Here is a 21662-nt window from a genome sequence, read left to right on the forward strand (position 1 = left end):
CCTCGTAAGCGTAAACACCCAAAACGGATGCACACCCAAAACGGATGCGAAAACGGGTTATTCAAATCTAACGGGGGTGTGAATTTATGACAACAAGCTATTTTAATAAATATACCAATCACTAATCAACAATTACCCTGCATTTGTTAAATGAAATTGAAACATATAAATTACTACTTCTTAAACAATTTAGGACTAAGAGCAAGGTAAAGATAATAACAAAAAAAAAATCTAATTATATAATGTTAAGATAATAGAATCAACAATTACTTAATTGTGGTCCATAACCATTAAAAAAATTCGTTCTTTATGAAAAAAAATTAAAATAAAAATAAAATTTCGAAATTTCTTTGACAGAAACAAACTTAAATGAACTTCACTTCTTCTTCTTCATCGGTCGTTGATCTTCTTCGTCATCACTGTCACCATCATCGTCTTCATCATCATCCTCGTCGTCATCATCATCATCATCGTCGTCATCCTCGTCGTCGTCATCATCCTCGTCATCATCATCATCGTCATCGTCATCAGTATCACCATCACTAATACCTCCGACATCACCATTAGCATGAACCTCGTCATCAGAATCTCCTCCTTCAGCACCATTGTCATCATCATTATCAACGTCATCAACATCATCATCCTTGTCATCATCATCATCGTCGTCATCGTCACTTTCACCAGCATCTTTGTTTTCGTCAGCAGACTGTGTAGCTTTCTTAAGATCGCCAAATGGGAATCTGTAGATTGGAGTAGATATTCTACAGTAATTAGTGCTCTTACCCTTACGATACGGCGTGAAAAAAACGAAAAGGGTGATAGAAAAACGAAATACCTCTTGTCGGTCTCTAACGGAGATGGAAATACATTGATATCACTAAGCACAGTCCCACACTGAAAAGAATCCAATCAAATAATGTCATTTTCATCTATTCTCGACGAACACGTGTGCAAAAGTAAGTTATTTAACAACTTAACGTAAAAGTTAGGAACTAGGAGAATAGTAAGTTGCATAAGGTCGATATGACATCAAAATTAATGCTTGCAACTTGTTTTAAGGTATGCTAAATGCCATTTGGTGAAAATCGGAAAAGAACGTTTATAGTAATGTTTAAGGGAAAAAAATCCTTCTCGTGCCAATTGGCTAAAAGATTCATTTTTTATTGGTTTCTCGTGCCAATTGGGAACCAAGAATCTATGAGATTCTTGTTTAAAACATTCATTTTGGCTAAAAGATTCATTTTTTATTTGTTTCTCGTGTAATTATAATCGACCAGAATCCAACAAGATCGTAAATTTAAGAAGGATTGAGTTATTACAACTCATTTTTTCAATAACTACTCGTAGGTTAACACTCCACAAAGTAAAATTATTACTCATCATCGATTCGACACCTTATTAATAATAAAAAAATAAAAATCACTTATAAGTTGCCACGAACGTAAAACAACTAAATCGGGATCCATAAACGACAATTTAGTAAAATAAACCACAATTTAACATAAAAAAGAACTAGGCTAAAACCATTCATACAACAATTAACTGTCCCAGCATGTTTGCACACACAACCTTAGCTTCGAGACAAACCAATTAACCGAGCCCGAACAATAACAAACTTAAGAGCAAAACAAAACCTTCGAAAACACAAATCCAATCCTTAAAGCCAATAGATGCTAAAAAAATAAATTCAAGATAATGGCAAAAGCAATCCAAAAAACAAGAACATGGCACAAAATCTACATCCCATTAATAAAAAAAACAAAAAAAAAACAAAAGTACAATAAAGGGTTGCAGAATGTACCACCAAAAGAAGCAAAAGAAGAGATTTCTGAGAACAGCAAATCATGTTCTGTACAGTAACAACAGAGCAAAGCTTCTCCACCTCCATTAATCTTTTCCCAAAAAAAAAAGTTGCAAATTTATGGGGAGAGAGATAAAGAAAATATTAAGGGGAGGACGAAGGGGAGAGAGAGAGAGAGAGATTGGGAGAGAGAAGGCAGAGGGTCTTTTGGGGAGTGTTGGTAAGGGAGGGAACAACACATAAAAGAATTCTAGGGTTTTGGTATTTTAGGCATTTGATTTGGGGCTATTTTGTACAATTATATTTTTTTTCCGGTCAAAGAATATAAAAAGGAAATAGTTCATGCAAAATAGGTAATAATATAATTACAAAATCTAGGGTTCTATTTAGTAAATCATTATTATTGATGCATCTAATTTTTTCTCTAAATGCCCTTTGGATAAAATATCGAATCTCGACTCTTGTGTAATAGCTCGCAAAGCGCGGTGAGATGTAAACCGCATTGAATATAAACGGTAGACGACAAGTTGAGAAGTTCGAACTTGAATCATTTGACGGCGTGCGTTCGACTTCATTTAGTTTAGGCTTGTATTTATAACTTGTGTCAAATTTATAATTAAATACAAGTATTGAATTTTATTTGATATTGGTTAGTGGAATAAATTGTTTGAATCCACTAATAATTATTATATATAAAAAAATATGAACTTCTATATCCTAATCTTAATCTTGAACATCTCCTTGTCCAATTGTAATTTTTTTAGGAGAAGTACAATTATAAATTAAATCATCATAAACTTATATGATATTATCCTATCAAATTCTAGATTAAAGTAGACTAGTGTGATTTGTGTCTCTCGTATGATGTGCAAGTTATTACACGAGAGTGTAGATTTACCCAATACAACCATATGTAGGAGTTTAAATTGGACAAATCAGATTGGAATAAACCCTTTCAGAAAAAAAATCTGATTTTTCCGAAAGTGAAGAACTAGTTCCAATTCCATTTAAGAAAAAAACTGGAAAAAATTGGAATGCAAAAAACCTATTCCAAAATCGGGAAATTTCAGATCGGAATCGGCGGGATTCGAAAATTTATTTTTTGGTCACCTAAATTTTGAAATACACAATAATATTAGTATTTTTAAGCGTAATATTCGGATTTATTTTTTGTTTTGATTTTTTTTTTTGTAATTTTCGGAACTTAAAATCGGACCGGAAATTGGAATCTCATATATATTCCAATTCAATCCAAATTATTTCGAAAAAAAATCAGAACTCGAAATTTCGAAATTCACAATGAAAAATATCGTTCCAATTCTACCCCTACCTATATAGTTCGACGCGGATTCCCTTGTTTAAAAAAAAAAGAAAGGCAAAAAAAAGCTATAACCAAAAAAAGGTTAAAATGGGAAAAAAGAGCCATATTATTCAATTCTCCAATTAAAAAAAAGAAAAGAAAAAGAAAAGTAGGAGAACAGAACCCAAGAACCCCCAATTCTGTCTGCTCTTTCTGATAGGTCTTTCGATCATTGGTACTCAGATCTAATTACTAATTTCCCAATCAGAATCCATCTCTCCCTAAAATTTTCAGAAACCCCAAATCCGATTTCCCATCAATTCTATCTGTAAGTCAATCTCTTTCTTCCCTGCTACTCCGTCGACATCTATATTTATCGCCTATACATACACATACATACATACACACAATTTTTTTTTTATCGAGCGTGTATGTATATAGTGATAAACGCAAATGGATAGCAATTACGCCAAATTAGAGGTGAAAGACGGCAGCTTTCAATCCAAAACTTCATCTCTGAGATTGATTTCGCCCGATCACGAAAACGGGTATTCGAACCCACCCAATGCAGATGATTTCGACGCCGATTTCGACGATTTGCCCCTTATTTTTGGTGAAGAAAGAAAACCCGGGTCGGGTATTTCTAGCGCTGTTTTCAATCTCACCACCTCCATTATTGGGGCTGGCATCATGGCTCTCCCCGCCACAATGAAAGTTTTGGGTCTGGTTTTAGGTCTAATCTTGATTTTTTTAATGGGGGTTTTATCCGAAATTAGTGTCGAATTATTAGTCCGATTTTCGGTCCAGTGTAAGGCAACCTCGTACGGCGAAGTTGTCGAGGCTGCATTGGGCAGAACAGCCAAGACGTTGTCAGAAATTTGCATAATCGTTAACAATGCCGGTGTGTTGGTTGTGTATTTGATCATAATCGGAGACGTTTTATCGGGTTCGCTTCGTCACATTGGGGTTTTCGATCAGTGGTTAGGGCACGGGTTTTGGGATCATAGAAAGATTGTAATTTTAGTAGTTCTTGTTCTTTTTCTCGCACCGCTCTGCACTTTGGATAAGATCGACTCGTTGAGCATGACGTCAGCAGCCTCCGTGGCGCTGGCAGTAGTGTTCGTAATTGTCGTGGTTATCGTAGCTCTTATAAAACTAGTCGAGGGAAAAATTGAGCCACCGAGGATGTCCCCGGATTTCGGATCCAAGAAAGCCATTCTCGATTTGCTTGTGGTCATTCCTATAATGTCGAACGCTTATGTGTGCCACTTCAACGTTCAACCTATATACAACGAGCTCGAGGGGCCCACCCCTCGTAAAATGTACCGAGTGGGTAGGATAACAACCCTTATATGCGTATTGGTGTACGCATCAACTGCAGTGGCGGGGTATCTTCTCTTTGGAAAAGATACCGAATCCGATGTGCTAACTAATTTTGATAAGGATCTTGGAATTAGGTTTAGTTCGGCTTTGAACTACATTGTTCGAATCGGTTACGTTCTTCATTTGGTTCTTGTTTTCCCCGTGATTCATTTTTCGTTGAGACAAACGGTGGACAGTTTGGTCTTCGAAGGGTTGAATCCCTTGTCGGAGAGTAGGAAGAGGTGCTTGGTGTTGACTTTGGTGCTTTTGGGGCTTATATATCTCGGCTCGACTATGATACCGAATATTTGGACGGCGTTTAAGTTTACGGGGGCGACGACAGCTGTCTCGTTGGGTTTCACATTTCCGTCGCTAATTGCGTTGCGGTTGAGCAAAGAGAGAAACGGTTTGAGCTGTGTGGAGAGGTTTCTTTCTTGGCTGATGTTGACTTTGGCGATCATAGTTAGTGTTGCTGGAGTCGGAGGCAATATTTACAGCCTGAAAAGCCAATCTGAATGACCCTGTTCTTCGGGTTTTTGTTTCGGAAAAAAGGGTAATTTGGTAAATATCGAAGAAGTTACGATTCGATGAGCCTATGATCTATGAGAGCAAACATGTGACCCGCAGAAATCACATGTAAGTTTGTTCCTGAATAAATAAATGTTAGTAGTATCTTAGAAATTGAGACTTTGTATCATTCTTTAAATTTTTTCTATTTCCTTTTTTGCCCCTTTTCGAAAACTATAAAAATTTTGCTTTCTTATTTCCCGGTTCGGTACCTTACCTTATAGTGACGATTCTTCTGTACAATTTGACTCTGATGATTTAAAGATCTGTTTTGTTCGTGCTTCGTGATTACAAAGCGATGATCGGTTTAAGTCGATTCCAAGTTTGTTATATAACAGTATCCAACTCAGTTTGCAATTTGACTGATCTTCGGAATATAACAAAAATATAAAACAAACAAAAATTAAATGAAAATGTGGCGATATCCTACATCTAAAGTCAAGAATCTTGATCGAGATTAAACGAAACAAAGAGGCGTTTTTCCAAGTACATAAGGGGCATTTATATTCATCGAGAAGAATCGGCTCTCGCACTCGCTCCTAGGCGAAGATCTTTCTATATTCTTTATATGTTAACCATTGATTTTTCTTATTATGTTTTCAGTTTCAGTTGAAGGCAAATAGGATTTAGGATCTTTAGTACTTTCTGATGCCTTAACTTCTTACTGCCATTTCTTGAGCTGTATTGAAGGCAAGTCTGATTCCTTTAGTACTATTTGTCCTGTGACATTCACTTCACAACTTCATATGGCCAAATTACGAAAAAACCCCCTCTTGTTTGGGTAATTACAGCCACCCCTCTCATTTTAAATATTTTTACATAAAATTTATGTAATTCGGTTATTTACTTAATCAAATCGTATATTCAGTTCAGTAAACGGTATTAAATGTTGGCGTACCGAAATTTCGGTTCCTAAATTTACATCTAGAGGGGTTTTTTGGTAATGTAATACATAGTTAAAAGACGGCCTGTAATTACCCAAACAGAAGGAAGCTTTCGTAATTTGACCATAACTCGTGGGGTGGCCGTAATTTGCCCTATAATTTATAATATCCTTGTCAAATAAATATATTGTCTTTTACTCGTTACATTTGTTAGGAAAACAAACTAGTTACGTACAAAATTATACGGTACGGCGCCTGGATTTATGAATGAAAAATAAAAAAATTGGGTCAAATGTTTACCGGAGTTTTAGAGCATCGCTCCCAATATTTTCTATGAATATTAATTCTTTTTTTTAACAAAATAAGTATATATATATATATATATATATATATATATATATATATAATATATAGATATATAACTTTAATTAAATAATCTCCGAATTTGTTTTCTTCTTCTTGAACCTTAGGTACGCATTGAATCACCTATTAAATTAGTGGGGATTGTGAGTATTGTTTACCCTAAAAAAATCATAAATGAGATGACCCAATGATTTATTGTGGAATATATATGCATTGAATTAGATAAATTCCAATCATATCCTCAAATTTAAAACCGGAATAAATAAATAAATAGAATTTCCTTAATATTAAGCATAAAATACAATAATTCGACACAGTCGATATTAGTGCATTCATTCATATACACACAAACACACACACATACACGCTTCTGAATATACAGTGTAGGTAGGTAGGTTGATCATGTGATTTAGTGTGTGCAATTAAATCCATTTTTTGTCAAATTAAATTTATTATTATTTATTTATATTATTTAAAGTGTGAGTGACACCTGCCCCTGTTTTATCAAAAGGACCATGTCCTTAATTAGGGCAAGACCACACTTTTTTTAGTCTTTTGTCACTCTCAATTTTCCAACTACCAACCAATAATATATAGCTGGTCCAATTAAGTCTTTATGAACTAAAAAAAAAAAGAATTAAAAAAAAAATAGAACTAACATTTCATCTTCTTTCTTCTCTTACAAACATACAATTTCTAGTTTATAAAGAAGAACCAAGAAAATGGAGTGGTTTACATGGCTATCTCAAACCGGCCTCGAACCGCCACTAATTTACGAATACGCCCTCACATTCGCCAACAACGAGCTCGTCGAAGACGACATACCCTACTTGAGCCACGAGTTTCTCCAGAGCATGGGAATCTCGACGGCTAAGCACCGTCTCGAGATTCTCAAGCTAGCATCATCATCAACGAAAAAGATCAACCGCGGAAGGAAAATCGCGGACCCCGTTTTGTGGTTCGTCTTCGCGATGAAGCGAACCAAGAATTACGTCTCGGGCCGCATCCACGCGTTGCTAACGGCGCGCCGTCGGGAGAGTAGTAATCCGGCTCTCTCTGTGGTCCCGCCGATGAGATGCCATAGTTTGAGGTGGAAGGTGGCTATGCTGCAGAGGAACAAGAGGGTGGCCGTTAAGGCGAATAATAATAATAAACAACGGGAATTGCCGGTGTCGAGAAATGATCGTAGTCCTAGGTTTGTTGTGGATGGTGATAGTGGAATCTTGATGCTGACAAATGGGGGGGACCCACAAAGCCCGGATTCGAGCCCGAGCTCGAGATGGGCCGGATCGGAGGGGCTGGCTAATAATGCGTGGAACAGCAGCTTTTCGAGTAGTACCGAAGAAATCATCAAGTGGGATTCGATGTTTCAGAATTTGAAGCCCACATGATTGTAAGAGTTTATATATAATTATATATATATATTTGTATATTAATCTTCTTATTTCACATGAACAACATCTGTTTTTTGTTTTATGCACATTTGGTTGATTTTTTACTCTAGCGAAACTAATATAGAAGAAGAGGAGAGTTTTGATACTCGATTAAACTATAAAATCAGGTGCGTTCGTGTCAATTTAATACTCGATTAATTAATTAATGATATATTCAGTTCATCGTTCTACGATGAAAAACGAGACGACCGCAGCTAAACAGCGAGCAAAACGTCTGCAAGCTCATAAAAGACAGCAGCAAAATAGCAGCCAAGAATGTCATAGACTGCCACGAACCGAAAACGTGTCGTTTCAACAGCTTTCCGATTCTAACCCTCCATCGCCCCTCGTAGTAACTGTTCACACCCTCGATGACTTCGTCCAAGAAGGGCACTTTCGTCAATCTAATAGACTTGCTCATGCCGTTCCACAAGTTAGCCACGTCCTCATCGCTCTTCAAATGGTTCAAAACGATGCCCTGTTCCCTCATCAATTTTGCGTCTTCTTCGGTGTCGATAATCCCGTTCATCAATTCGGTGTACCGCGCGAAAATCAACGGCCCTGATTCGTGGTTGCAGGCCTCGTAGGCCACGAGGTTTCTCATGACCACTTCTGTGTTCACGTCTAATCTAACGCTTGGGAGATTGAAGGTAGCCGTTTTTCTGTCGAAACTTATTCCGAAAATGCCTTCGTTCGTAACCGAAAATCTCACTCCTGCCATTGAGAGATCGGTTACGGAAGGGATTGCGATTTCCTCCATTAGTGGATGTTTGTTCGAGTTTTCGTTTTCCGTGTTAGTTTCTTCTCTTTCTCGAGAAAAACACAAGTATTCGATCTGTTTTACCACAATCATACCAGGAAGAACCGATACGATTTTCCATGAAATCATCAGAAGGAATTTAACGGGTTTCGAGATCACCAATCTTTTGATCGAACTCATAATCTTTCGAAAACTAATCTTTTCACATTCGCTTACGCCTTCCTTCTCTTCATCCACTGCTATTTCGGTCAATACCTCCGATTTTGGGACAATCGAACGGTACAAGAAATCGAGCAAATGAGCACATTTCAAAACTCGAGAAACATTATTAGGCATCGATTCTCGATATATCTTAAAAGGCGAAACCTCGTTACAAAACCCCATCAGCATTGTGTAAAGCAAATCATCTGCTCTGTCAACTGATCCCAATTGGAACTCCACCATTTTTCTTAAGGTAAACAATGGTATCTGATTTTCGAGCATCACCATATCCCTAATAACGGAATCTCCGCCCGATTTCCGCCCCTCTCCGGCGGCGGATAAAACCTGAAGAAACTCAATCAAAAAACACGAGTCCACCGCCATCATCCACGCGAGGGTTTCGCCGTTGAAATTCAGGTACTTGTGGTAGCAAGATCGAAACTTTATCTCGAATTTCGACAAACGGTCGACGAAATCGTGGAATTTACGGCTGCCGGCGAGCTGCCTCTGCGATCTCCTCGCGGCGGAGATTTTGAATTTCTCCATTTCGTAGAGATCGGGGCGCCAATGGTGGTACGGGCCGAGCGATACTTGCTGCGGGGTGTAGGATTCCGGGCAGGCGAGGGTTAGGGTTTTGGGCACATTGAAAATTGAAACGGGATTGCCGGATTCTTGATCGAGATCTTCGTCGCCGTCGCCGTCGTCGTCCAGGGCTCGGCGAATGTGGATGATCCACCGTTGTTCGTCGAAGTTTGGGTTTTGACAGAGATGTGAAGAAGACATGTTTCATTAATGGCGGGGTTTCGTTTGTTAATTCAACGTAGATTTATTAATTTGAAAAATGGATGAAATTAATGTTTAAATTTTGGAGTATAATTAAATTAATAATTAATGTCTTGTTTTATGTTACTTATAAATACGTTTCGAGCATCTATTTATCCTTTTTAAATTTTGATTATCATTATTACTAGATCAAATTATAGTTTTTTTTTTTATAATAATTGGATATATATTTTTATCTTTTACATTTTTTGCATTTTTATTAGTAAAAAATGCAATTGTAATTGTAAATTTTTTTTGAAATTTGATTAAGCAAAACATTAGATTGAAAATGTACGTACATACACAGGAAAACGTCATATCCAGAAAAAAGGGATGCGAAAAATTGGGGGAAATGTGTAAATATTAAAAGTATACGGATATATATTATAAATATATTATATTAACATGCATAAATTTTTATTTACATATAAAATCTTTTTATATATTTGCATACAAGTATGTTCAAAATAAATATTATAGTAACTATTAAGTTGCAATTAATCATTAATCATATAATAATTACGGAACCAACAAAAAATATTTAAAAATTTGCTATTCAAACATGCTTCTAACTTTAAAAAAATTACAAAATAACCCATAAAATGTCTAGCAGATGTCCTCGAATATCGAACACAAACGTATCCATAATACGGATACATCAAGAAATTGAAGTTTACATGGTACGTAGTTGAAAATATAATTCAATTATAATTGGATGTGATTAAGTTTCTGTAACATGATTTTAATTTTTGAATAAAAATAAAATCAGGGATACATACCATAGATTATCAACTCCTGTCAAGTCTATATAATTTAGGGAGTAAAATAAAACATAAGTTTTGGTCTTAAGTGCAAAACACTTGATACATATGTCCTGAAATATCATTTACGAAAAGTAAAGGGGCCGATGTGAAACATAAGCTAAAATTAGAAACCGAATTGTATCTATAATTTTTCGTTTTCCCAATTCGTCTTTCGAGCACGGCAACCTATATATACGAAAAATCGATTTTGTTCAACCCATTTTCTGGCGGAAACACACACACACAGACAAAAAAAAAAAAAAAAACTGAAAGATGTTGGAAGAGACTTCAACTAGTTCGAGCGCGGCTGCCGGAGCTTTTCCGGAGGTTTTGTTCCGGTCGCCGGTTGTTTTGAGTTCAATCGGAGATCCATCCACCTCCGTAACTGCACAGGCTTTGCATTTCTCTTCCGGAAACCCTAGAATTGAAGAGATCAGAGGCGTAATGCATTTCTACCGCGACGACATGGCTTCATCGTCTTCTCAGCTTCCAGTAAATCGAAATTGACCAAACTCGTTTAATTTCCAGCCAATCATCATGATTAGTTTATAATATAGACTTCGCTCAACCTAATTGTTATTTTATCTGATCCTCTGATTTCTGAACTGTTGCAATTGAGTTTACTCCTTACGGGGATTTGAAGTTTCGAAAATATTCTGTTTTTTTTTTTTTTTAATGGATTTATGCTTTGAATAGTTGCTCTCTAGAGTTTGATCAATAATATTACTGCTAATGTAATCATTACTGCTAAATTAGTATCATAATTCTGTTGCAGCTGAAAATAATTTGTTATTAGCAACCAAGGGGTAAAGCGGTTTATAATTATCTCCCCGAGTATAGAGTTTTTTTTTCTCTTGAATCAACCGAGTGCTCTGTTCTCTGTTGTAACATATGTTTTGAGCCTTGTATGTAATCATTTGTCGGAATAAAACTGACTATACAAGGATAGTTCGTCAATTTCAATAAAAACTTGGGTAAATGCTTAAAAGAGTTGCTTAGTAATTCGACAAGATCTCAACTGGAAATAATTTTTTTTTCGTGTTGTTCATTGGATAGTGATCTTGTGCATGATAGTATTTGATATGCCTTACTTTTTGTGTAGTTTCTTACTTAAATTTAATGCCTTTTAGGTTGATAGAAAGCCTCTGATTTGTGTACTTGGGGTCCCCAATCACATGACGTATGCAGACTTTTGTCAGTTCTGTGGCTCATTCATTCAGCACATGTTGGAAATGCGAGTTGTCAGGTTGGTTCATGAATTAGGCCAGATAGTTTTCTGTTTCACTACCTCGTCATGATCTTCTTATTTTTGCAATTCAGGACAGAGGGAATGGAGGATCGATACATTGTTTTGATCAGGCTGGATGATCAAAATTCAGCAGATTCATTTTACAAGCATTTCTGTGGAAAGCGCTTTTCTTCTCTTGAGGTATTTTCTCCTTCCTATCATAGCCTGAAAGACTGGAACTTTAAGACCTTCAGTAAAGCGTGTCCCTTGTTCCTAATTGTTTCTCTCTTTGAATGCAGGAGGAGACCTGCCGCATGTTTTTCACTATAGATATACAGTATACTGGATCCATTGAGCACTCACAGCCTTCCACTGCAAGCTCTGTAGAGCAGCCCTCTTGTCCAGTCTGTCTCGGTACTGTCCTTGAACTTCCATTAAGGAAAAGGAGACTTTACTTCTGGAATAGATGTTAGCACGTCTTGGTAAATTGCGTATATTTTGAAGTTTACATGCAACCTCTTACTATGTGAATTGGATATTAGATCTCGAGTCCTCGACAATATATATTTCTCTGTCCTTGATTAATTTTCAATAGGGAATAAATTCATGGCTTCTGTAATCTAAAGGTCATTGCTTTGCGAGAGTGTGGATATTTTGACCAGTCTCTAGAGTCCAAGGATCTAAATATTGGTTAAACGAGTTTTTATGGTAGTATAAGAAGATTTTTTTCTTTATCGTAAACTTAAACAATGTATAATGGAACTAGGCTCCATGTGCATAGGTACAGAAAGTTGAAGGGCTAACCACTCAGCCAGTGTAGGTAATTGAGGTTTTCAGTATTGGACTCGTAGTCTTTGTTATGTTGTCCGTCAGAGATTATAGTCCTCGAAGATATCAATTAGACTGATGCGTTTTTGAGGTTATCATGTTCTATTGTGTCTTTGGAGTGAACTGCTCTTGTTGTGTCTGTTTTCATCTATCTTTTTATACATAGTTGTGTCTGTTTTCATTTTTCTTTTTATAACGCATGAATGCTAATTAGTTTTACCAATCAACTGACTTTGTTTTACAATTTTCTTATTAATTCTACTTGCAGAGAGGTTAGACCAAGATACGGGTGGAATTCTTACTACAATCTGCAATCACTCCTTTCACTGCTCTTGTATTTCTAGATGGACAGACTCTTCTTGCCCGGTGAGTTCTATTTCATCAGCATTAATGTTGTTATCATTTAGGATAACATGCCTAAGCATTTGTAGAAATGGAGATCTTCAAATTTCCCGTTATTTGATTTTATAGTTGACTACTCCTTTTGGGCATCCCTTGTTTTTATGTGAAGGTTGAGAGGCAACTGATGGATGTATATGATGAGATTTTTGGTGTTTGTCTACCAAGTCACTTAAACGACGTCCTATCCCATACTTAAGTGGGGTCAAAATGTCCTAGCTGGAGTTTTTAAAAATAATTGAATGTGTTTTTTTTTAAATAACCCTGGAGTAATCATATAGTAATCTTAATGTGTTGAAGCCATGCGTTTTGGGAATTTTAGCGCACTCTGAACTATTTTGTATAGCGCTAATCGCCTTCTATCTGCTGTGTATATCTGACTAGGTTCCTGTAATGTGATTTTGCTTTTGAGTTGTAAAATGCCTTCAAATAACGGACCCAGTCTGATATTTGCAACTTGTTTAGGTATGCCGATATTGCCAGCAACAACCTGAGAAATCAATATGTTATGTTTGTCAAACTTCGGAAAATCTTTGGATGTGTGTCATATGCGGCTCTGTTGGCTGTGGGAGGTATATAATCTGTTTCCCTCTAAGTAGACTATATCCTGATATATTCCATGTAAATATTGTGCCGTGACCTGTCAGAAAGTTTTAACGTTTTATAAGGCTTTTCACTGTGGAATTCGGTATAGTTACAAGAACGGGCACGCCATAAGCCACTGGAAAGAAACAGAACACTGCTATTCCCTTGAACTGGAAACTCAAAGAGTGTGGGACTATGCTGGTGACAACTATGTTCATCGACTGATCCAATCTAAAACTGATGGAAAGTTGGTTGAGTCGAAACACCATTGCTTGCATAATAATGATGGTTGCAGTGATTGTACTGGATACAGTGGCACTCTTTTGGACAATGAAGTTGAATATGTAACTTTAATCTTTTTAAAGTCTTTGTTTGTGACTTTATGCACCATTCTCAACTATTTGTGTAATTCCTGCATAACTTTGGTATTTCTGATGCAGATAGTGAATGAGTACAATGAACTTCTTACTTCACAACTTGAAAGCCAGAAAATTGTAAGTTCATCTGATAATTGATTTACTAAAATATTTTGGAGGTGGTATGTTTCTCAGATTATCACTAGAAGTAGATCTCTTTAACGCCTTCATTTTATTTAGACGTATTCTAGTGCTATATATTGTAGATGACATTATATTTGCTTACTGGACAATTCCTCTCTACTTTGGTCACAGTATTTTGAATCTTTACTGCAAGAAGTTGAAGAAGACACAGCAAGAGAATGTTGTTTAGCCGTTGAGAAAGCTCTGAATCAAAATCCGAAACTGCTGAAATTGCAGGCTAAGCTAGACAAATGCGTTGAAGAAAGGAGATTTAATGACGATGTTAGTAAATTCGGGCTCATCTATCTTTTCATATTGGGTTATTAGACAAGTTCGAATTCGGGATAAATTTTCCAAATTAAAGGATTTAGATCATATTAGTGCTGAGTTGTTCATTTGGGTCGCTAAGCTCGTTAAATCTGTTTCTTTTTCTGATGTAGATTGATGACAATCTTTTGAGGAACCAAGGGATTTGGGAACAGAAGATAGTGAAAACCGAAGAAAGGTAAGAACAGTGTTTCTCCTACATTTGCTGGAAAAACCTAATTAAAGACAATTAACACTACTGACACCTAATCAAAGACTAGAAGGAAGAAAAACCTTGGTTCAGCTGTCATGTAGATAGATTTGCAGTCCACTCAACGAGATCTTTCTTAGAATTCATAATTTCGACACTATTGTCGAAACTTAGATTAGATATCCATCCTTACGTCGACTACTCTTTTCCAGCAGGATTGTTAATATTCATCTATACCATAGAAATACATTTGTTTTGTTTCCCAGAGCACATTATATGGGTCTGAACATTTTGTCCATGTTAGGGAGACGAAACTTTTGAAACTAAAGGACGGAATGATTGACGAATTGGAGGAGAAGGTTAGATACTTTATTCATTGTTTTATCCCCCCCCCCCCCCCCCCCCCCCTTTTTCTTTTTTCACTCCGGAATTAATCTCCAAAATTGTTTAAGGGTGCATTTGGATGGGAAGGATTTGAGAGAGTATGGATTTACTATTATAGATTTGAAAACATTTTCTCAAATCTTCCTATCGAAAAGCAACCCAAAGACTTTTAACCATAGAAAGTTTCCCAGATCAGAGATGAATCTCTGCCTTTATCGATTAATTCCATGCAGTTAAGAGTTATGATGGCATGCCTTGAAACCGACAACGCAGAGCAACATCCAACGACTTCAAACGAGCCGACGAAGGGTACTAACGAACCCGTAATTGTGGAGCCATCTTCTGACAACGGTAGCAGAAAGGCCACTAAGATGTCAGGCCGAAGAAAAAACAAGGGGTAAACTAGTAATTTCCCGTTGGCTTTCCTTACTTCTGTGCGCAAGCTGCTCGAACCGAAACATTGATGAATGGAGGATCTGAGGTAAACAGAGAGTGAGGGGTGTTGTATTGATTCTTATTAATGGTAAATATGTGAAAGGAAATACTGTTTGCTTTATGTAGTAAACTATGATCAAATTTCTTACTTACTGAGAGTAAACATTGGGTAAAAAGATTTACCATTCATTTACACACTCACATTAATGTGTCTAATGTAATATGTGACAGAAATAAGTCAGTTTGATTAGTTTTGTATGAATTGTTTACACATAATACGTATTACACTTGGGCATCATTTGGTTGGTAAAATTAATTAAATAATTGGACCTTATTGAATGCATGTTTTATTAGTCTAGTAACTATTTGGATCTGCCCACAATTGTAGAAAGATGCACTAATTTGAATTTGGCTAATTGGAAGACTATTTGATGGACCTGTTCAATAATATAATTGAATTAGAGATAACAGACAGACCTAGCATATATTAAAATTGCATAATTTTTTTCAGAAAATTAATCATCGATGTAAAATGCACAGATATCCGAGATACAAATCTGAAAGTTTAACTAATGTTCATTAAGATCTATATCTTCTTATTCTAAATTATGAAATTAAATTCTTAAGCATATAAAACATTTAAACACATAAAATCATCTTATTATTGTTCCTATCCCAGTAGTACAGACCAATGTTCTTATCATTTGAGAGGAGATCGAAAACGAAGAAGAAAGATGAGTCGAATAATAAGATTTAATAGAGTTTCGGCTTAAGGTTGCGCACATCCATACACTTACATGGCACACACACATGTATGTATCATGCTTATGAAAATGCAGGGTGTTATAAAAAATATTAACAAACTTCCAAAAACCCTTCTAATACAACACATATATGTTCAACAAATAATATAGTATGACTACAGTATTTTAATTGGATATATTCAGCTATTAGATAGTACATATCACACATACAAATATTATTGAGTTTACCGGTGTTGTATCCTCTCTTTTGTCATCTTTGTGATTTTATCAAATTCTAGCTGAACTTGATGCTCTTCATCGGAAATCACGTACTACCCAATGTTGCATCCGTTAAAATACGACGCCCCCTCATTTCTTCCAGAGGAATCCATGCCCCATGCATACGATTCCATATTTTACAAATTAGATCCAGGTACTGAAACATAAATTCCGAGCATATCTTGTTAGGATTTGAGAATAAAAGATAATTACAAACAAATAGTGTGTACGACCTAAAAAACTCCATCCATACGATCGTTATCTCCTGCATATTTCTCCAACTCTTTAGCAATTTTGTTACTTCCCGAGTATGAAAATGCTCAACTTCATATTTATGTCAACATAGTGTCCCTCGTCACTATCCCATACTATCGAAAACTCCTCCGAATAAAATGGGATCACTACTCTATTTTTATCTTTCTCAAATACGAACTCGTTTGATTTAAAAAAAATATATTTTCAACAAATATTGAACCTTTGATAAAATAAGACTCAATTTGGACATGAAGACATGAAATAAGTGCCAAAAATGATTTGATGTTAAAAGTATTAGAGCAACTCCAATGGGGAGATATCAAAATGGAGCATTAAATATTCATTTGATACTTGATATAATACTTTGATACTTCTTGAAAAAAAATTCGCTCCAACCACAAGTATCAAATAGATTATCAAATTTTAAATACATGAATAATTATATTTTTAAATGCCACATGTCAAATAGTGATAGGTTAATTGGGTGGTTATATTTTTGATACCTTATTTTCCAGGGATTATTTTTGCACCTCGGGGTGGTTGAGTATCAAAATAATTCTCCATTTAATGCCTCCATTGGAGGAGGATTTTTTAATTTTCAAGCATCAAATTGGTAGTTTTTTAGTTTGATACCTTATTTAATGCCTCCATTGGAGTTGCTCTTATCCAAGTTAGGACACTGTAATTAATAATTGCAACCCCCGTATATACGTAATTTCCCTTTTTTTTTTTACCTGGTTACCCAAAAGTTTTGGGAGGAAGATTTTTTAATTTTCAAGCATCAAATTGGTAGTTTTTTAGTTTGATACCTTATTTAATGCCTCCATTGGAGTTGCTCTTATCCAAGTTAGGGCACTGTAATTAATAATTGCAACCCCCGTATATACGTAATTTCCCTTTTTTTTTTTACCTGGTTACCCAAAAGTTTTGCGAGTGAAACCCCGTTCGAAGCCTTTCTCCACTCACTCGGCGGCGCCACCGTTTCGCCGCCTTCTCCTTAAATCCAGTACTCAGTCAGATAACTGAAACCCTTCAATTTTACACCGAACAAAAAATGAGTTTGTCGGCGCTAATTTCTTTCAGCAATCCACTCTCGCCTGCCTTCCACCGCTCCCTCGCTCTCAAATCCACCATTTACCCCGTCTCGGCGGCGCCGGTGGCGTGCCTCAACGTGGAGGTGCGCGCACCGGTTTCCAAGCAAAACCCGTCGATTCACGAGAGGAGGAGCTCGGAAATAATTGCCGACGACAAGAAATACATAGTGGGCTCTTACGCGAGGACGCCGGTGGTGCTGTCGAGTGGCAAAGGGTGTAATTTGTACGATATCGAGGGGCGAGAGTATCTAGACCTAACCTCTGGTATTGCGGTGAATGCCCTCGGCCATGGGGACCCCGATTGGGTGCGCGCCGTCACACAGCAAGCTGATGTGCTCACGCATGTCAGCAACATTTTCTACTCTGTTCCACAGGTGAAAATTTCTTCCCTGCTGATGAATTGGGTTCTGATCTTGTATTCATCACTGGAAAAAAAAAAGATTGGATGAAGTGTGTATTCCTTTGATTTTTTGTATTTTGTTCTTCAAGAAGAAATATTAGTGAATGTATTGGTTATTATCGAATATGACTTCTTCTATTTTTAATCGTAGTAGTTTATAATGATGGCTTACGAATGTGTTATGCGTATTGCGTTGTGTTTTGGGGCTCAGATTTATAGGGATATTTTCGACAGATAAACGCCGCGTCTGCTGATTGATGAATGGTGATTGGTTCTTATATTACTAAACTAACACATGTGAACGAGTATTTTTCTGACCGAAGAGGCTAAATTTGCCGAAAACTGAGTGTGACCGCGTCTTGGTCTCGCCTTTTATGTTAAAGTAATGTTTCTGGCTTCGGGGAGGATAATTTTAAATAAACTGTTGACTTTGAACGAATAAAATAAGAAAACGTCGTCGCTATGATCTGTACTTGATGAAATTCCCACCTTAAAATGTTTGTCACTACGTTACCGTCGATCTTTTGACACTAAATTCCTAGCTCCAGAAATGTTACAAGATTAACGTCTCGTTTGGTTGGGTAGATTAGCCATGATTAACTAAATAATCGGACTTTATTTGATGTTTGGTATCCTCAGTATCAGTAACTTGCCGGGTCGACCCGCAAATATTATGTTATCATGCCTTAGCTTACTTTCAAGTTATATCTTTTAATTGGATCGTCGAAGATCCAATAATGTAATTGTGTTTCATTAGATTTTTATATTTTATCTTGGCTAATCTTATTTCGGCAACCAAACGAGGCTTGAGTGTTCTTTGAAGCTTGTTACATGGTTATTGATATTGTATTATTATTGCATTTTCAAGTTGTAGTTGACCTTTTCATTGTATAATTGACTTCTGTGTTTGTGCCGATAAATTTTCATTATTAAACTTGGTAATCTTTTTTATTCTTTTTATTTTTTCCGCTTCTGCAGGTTGAGCTAGCCAAACGTCTAGTATCCGGCTCTTTCGCCGATCGTGTGTTCTTCTGCAACTCCGGAACCGAGGCAAACGAAGCTGCAATCAAGTTTTCTAGAAAGTTCCAAAGATTCTCACACCCCGATGAGAAAGATCCTCCCGTGGGGTTCGTTGCATTCAAGAATTGCTTTCATGGTAGAACAATGGGTGCTCTCGCGCTAACGAGCAAAGAGAATTACAGGTCACCGTTCGAGCCCGTAATGCCAGGCGTCACTTTCTTGGAATACGGCAATACTGAAGCGGCTGTGGAGTTTATTCGTAGTGGAAAAATCGCTGCGGTTTTTGTTGAGCCGATTCAAGGGGAAGGCGGTGTATATAATGCAACCAAGGAGTTTCTGCAGGCACTGCGTACTGCATGTGATGACATTGGCTGCCTTCTTGTATTCGATGAGGTAATCATTCAATTTGCAAATTTTTTTTGTCTTAATTTTAATGTTTTTATATAATATATGCGGTTAAGCGGTGGATGTTATTTGACTTACGATCTAGGTATGTTTAATATCGTCATGCGTATCTTATGTCACTGCTCGGTGCTCGGATACGATATAATTGTATTGTTTGGCATATAATAGAATAATTCTGTGTTACAATTGGGATTAATTAATTTCAAATGAGTGTATTAGGGGACATAGAAAATGTTTGGCATGACTTCGTGTTGAAATATTCTTATGATAAATTCTCGTTTCTGCGTGAAAATTGCCATTAATGCCCCTATCATGCCTTTTTGTATACCATAGTTTTTTATTGGACAATTTGAGCAAATGTCGATATTTTAGATTTAATTATTTTCTCCACCATGCTTAATTTTAGGGACATCTCCAGCACAATACAATAATATTTGTTTCTGCTTGTAAACTGCATTCAACTCCCCTATGTTTTACTCTAATTTTTTAAAAAACTCCGCGTGTTATAAATATTAGCAAAATCCCCTCTATGATTCAATTTTATTAGCAAACTACCCCCTAAAAACGCATCCTTTAGGGGGTTTTGTGTTGTAAAAAATGCACCGTAGACAGGTTTCGCTAATATCTATAACAAGGATTCGGTATAACATATTTTATTGTGCTGGAGATGCACCATAGGGGGGTTCTGTTGTAAAAAATGCACCATAGGGGGGTTTTCGCTAATATCTATAATACGGATTCGATTTAACACAGGGTGCTGAATATAATAAACTCTTTGTTTTTTTTTTTTTTTTGTTTTTGTGAGGATTAATAAACTCTTTGTTTCTATTGTATAAAATTTTGCAGCGATAAAAAAGTTGTCACACTAGTGTGGAATTTTTTTGTTAAACTCAAATCTTGTAACAAAAATCGAAAATAGGGGAGCTCCAACATATTTAAACCTTTTGTCTCTAATAACCGAGTTCAGGTACCAACTCTCCTAATGAAAGCTGTTCATTAGCATGAAAACGCATGTAGCCGTCATAATTTGGTGTTGCTTCTTTTCTATTTCCCCATTAATTTATTTAATAATTCGAATAGTAGTTATCACTTAACGAGCTATTTTGTAATACCCCAAGGTACAATGTGGGTTGGGCCGAACCGGCTACCTATGGGCCCACGAAGCATACGGAGTATACCCCGATATAATGACGGTGGCCAAGCCTCTCGCCGGAGGTCTCCCCATCGGAGCCGTACTAGTCACCGAAAAAGTCGCCGCCTCCATCAACTTCGGCGACCACGGCAGCACTTTCGCCGGAAACCCACTCGTCTGCACCGCCGCAATTGCCGTGCTTGATAAAATCGCGAACCCTACTTTCTTGGCCGGAGTGTTCGAAAAGGGTAGTTATTTCAAAGATTTATTAGTCGAAAAATTGGGGGGAAATTCCCACGTAAAGGAAATACGAGGATTCGGTCTCATCATTGGTGTGGAGCTCGATGTGTCGGCATCGCCTCTAGTCGATGCGTGCCAAAAAGCGGGGCTTCTTATTTTGACCGCGGGGAAAGGGAACGTGGTTAGGATTGTTCCACCGTTGATTATATCCAAGGAGGAGGTGGAGCGAGCGGTTGAGATCTTGGCCGGTTGTTTTCCGGTTCTTGATGGTTAGTTAGTTTCTATTATGCTAATATATTTTTGTGGAGGTTTGAATTTTTATTCACTTTCTAAATATTTGGCCTTTTAATTGGCTAAAATTATGTGTGTTTGGATTTTATTTTCGGATAGAACTAATGAAGTGTTTTGCTTGTTTATATGTATAAGAAGCATCCGTTTCTAGTGTGGTATTTGTTTGTGTTATGTGGTTATTTTTATGCTACACCTAGTGAAGGTATTACTGGGTGAATTTTTATTGTTATTCTATACACATCAATGTGGATGTGCGTGTATTTGTGAGTATATGAATGGTAAAAATCTATTCGGTATAAACTTCAAAAAATATGACAACTACAATTTTCATACGATTAGGCGAAAAATGTTGTACTATGTTTGTAATTCTGATGCCCTATTATCTCCTCAAGCTATGTACTCCTTCCGTTTCTTTTTAAATGTCACTTTAGCCTCGTAATTTCTTCTCATATTAAGGTGGTGTTTGCAAATGATTATTTAAAAGCAGAAGTTAGTGATTGTGATTTAAGTTAGTTTTAAGTGTTTATTTTCAAAAGTTGGGGGTGTTTGCAAATATTCCAGAAAATGAACTTAAATAGAAAAAACAGAGTTA

The 21662-nt window shown here is 36.6% G+C and overlaps 6 protein-coding genes across 9 annotated transcripts; 4 read left to right on the forward strand and 2 right to left on the reverse strand.

Moving 5' to 3' along the window:
- Window positions 1–176: 176 nt before the first annotated feature.
- Window positions 177–2066, reverse strand: LOC105972264 (uncharacterized). The gene is made up of 3 exons (XM_012997201.2): window positions 1802–2066; window positions 836–894; window positions 177–740 (listed from the first exon to the last, which is right to left on the reverse strand). Exons 1-3 carry the CDS (start codon window positions 1886–1888, stop codon window positions 377–379), a joined length of 510 nt encoding a protein of 169 aa, XP_012852655.2. The 5' UTR covers window positions 1889–2066; the 3' UTR covers window positions 177–376.
- A 1187-nt stretch (window positions 2067–3253) lies between these two features.
- Window positions 3254–5325, forward strand: LOC105972422 (Transmembrane amino acid transporter family protein). The gene has a single exon (XM_012997377.2). The coding sequence runs from the start codon at window positions 3555–3557 to the stop codon at window positions 4980–4982; it is 1428 nt and encodes a 475-aa protein (XP_012852831.1). The 5' UTR covers window positions 3254–3554; the 3' UTR covers window positions 4983–5325.
- A 1433-nt stretch (window positions 5326–6758) lies between these two features.
- LOC105972420 (uncharacterized) lies at window positions 6759–9588 on the forward strand. Of its 2 annotated transcripts, none has more exons than XM_012997375.2 (2): window positions 6759–7670; window positions 7890–9588. In XM_012997375.2, the coding sequence occupies exon 1, from the start codon at window positions 7000–7002 to the stop codon at window positions 7666–7668; it is 669 nt and encodes a 222-aa protein (XP_012852829.2). In that variant the 5' UTR covers window positions 6759–6999; the 3' UTR covers window positions 7669–7670; window positions 7890–9588. The 2 variants fall into 2 exon arrangements, with proteins under 2 accessions (XP_012852829.2, XP_088672785.1); XM_088816659.1 differs by having other exon boundaries at window positions 6850–7670; window positions 7839–9588.
- LOC105972232 (transmembrane protein, putative (DUF247)) lies at window positions 7866–9454 on the reverse strand. The gene has a single exon (XM_012997168.2). It carries the CDS (start codon window positions 9452–9454, stop codon window positions 7886–7888), a length of 1569 nt encoding a protein of 522 aa, XP_012852622.2. The 3' UTR covers window positions 7866–7885.
- Window positions 9589–10453: 865 nt separating the features above from the next.
- LOC105972448 (BRAP2 RING ZnF UBP domain-containing protein 2) lies at window positions 10454–15487 on the forward strand. Of its 3 annotated transcripts, none has more exons than XM_088816661.1 (12): window positions 10454–10788; window positions 11427–11542; window positions 11617–11725; window positions 11824–11938; window positions 12621–12718; window positions 13217–13323; window positions 13446–13680; window positions 13777–13830; window positions 14008–14157; window positions 14316–14380; window positions 14697–14751; window positions 14845–15487. In XM_088816661.1, exons 1-12 carry the CDS (start codon window positions 10570–10572, stop codon window positions 14947–14949), a joined length of 1428 nt encoding a protein of 475 aa, XP_088672787.1. In that variant the 5' UTR covers window positions 10454–10569; the 3' UTR covers window positions 14950–15487. The 3 variants fall into 3 exon arrangements, with proteins under 3 accessions (XP_088672787.1, XP_088672786.1, XP_088672788.1); XM_088816660.1 differs by having other exon boundaries at window positions 15010–15487; XM_088816662.1 differs by having other exon boundaries at window positions 10475–10788; window positions 11622–11725; window positions 15010–15487.
- Window positions 15488–16593: 1106 nt separating this feature from the next.
- On the forward strand, window positions 16594–21195 carry WIN1 (HOPW1-1-interacting 1). The gene is made up of 4 exons (XM_088816663.1): window positions 16594–16779; window positions 17321–17956; window positions 18961–19395; window positions 20526–21195. The coding sequence occupies exons 2-4, from the start codon at window positions 17543–17545 to the stop codon at window positions 21051–21053; spliced, it is 1377 nt and encodes a 458-aa protein (XP_088672789.1). The 5' UTR covers window positions 16594–16779; window positions 17321–17542; the 3' UTR covers window positions 21054–21195.
- The last annotated feature ends 467 nt before the right edge of the window (window positions 21196–21662 follow it).

Source organism: Erythranthe guttata, chromosome 4, assembly GCF_056151865.1.
Source record: "Erythranthe guttata isolate IM_541 chromosome 4, IM_541, whole genome shotgun sequence".
NCBI lineage: Eukaryota > Viridiplantae > Streptophyta > Magnoliopsida > Lamiales > Phrymaceae > Erythranthe > Erythranthe guttata.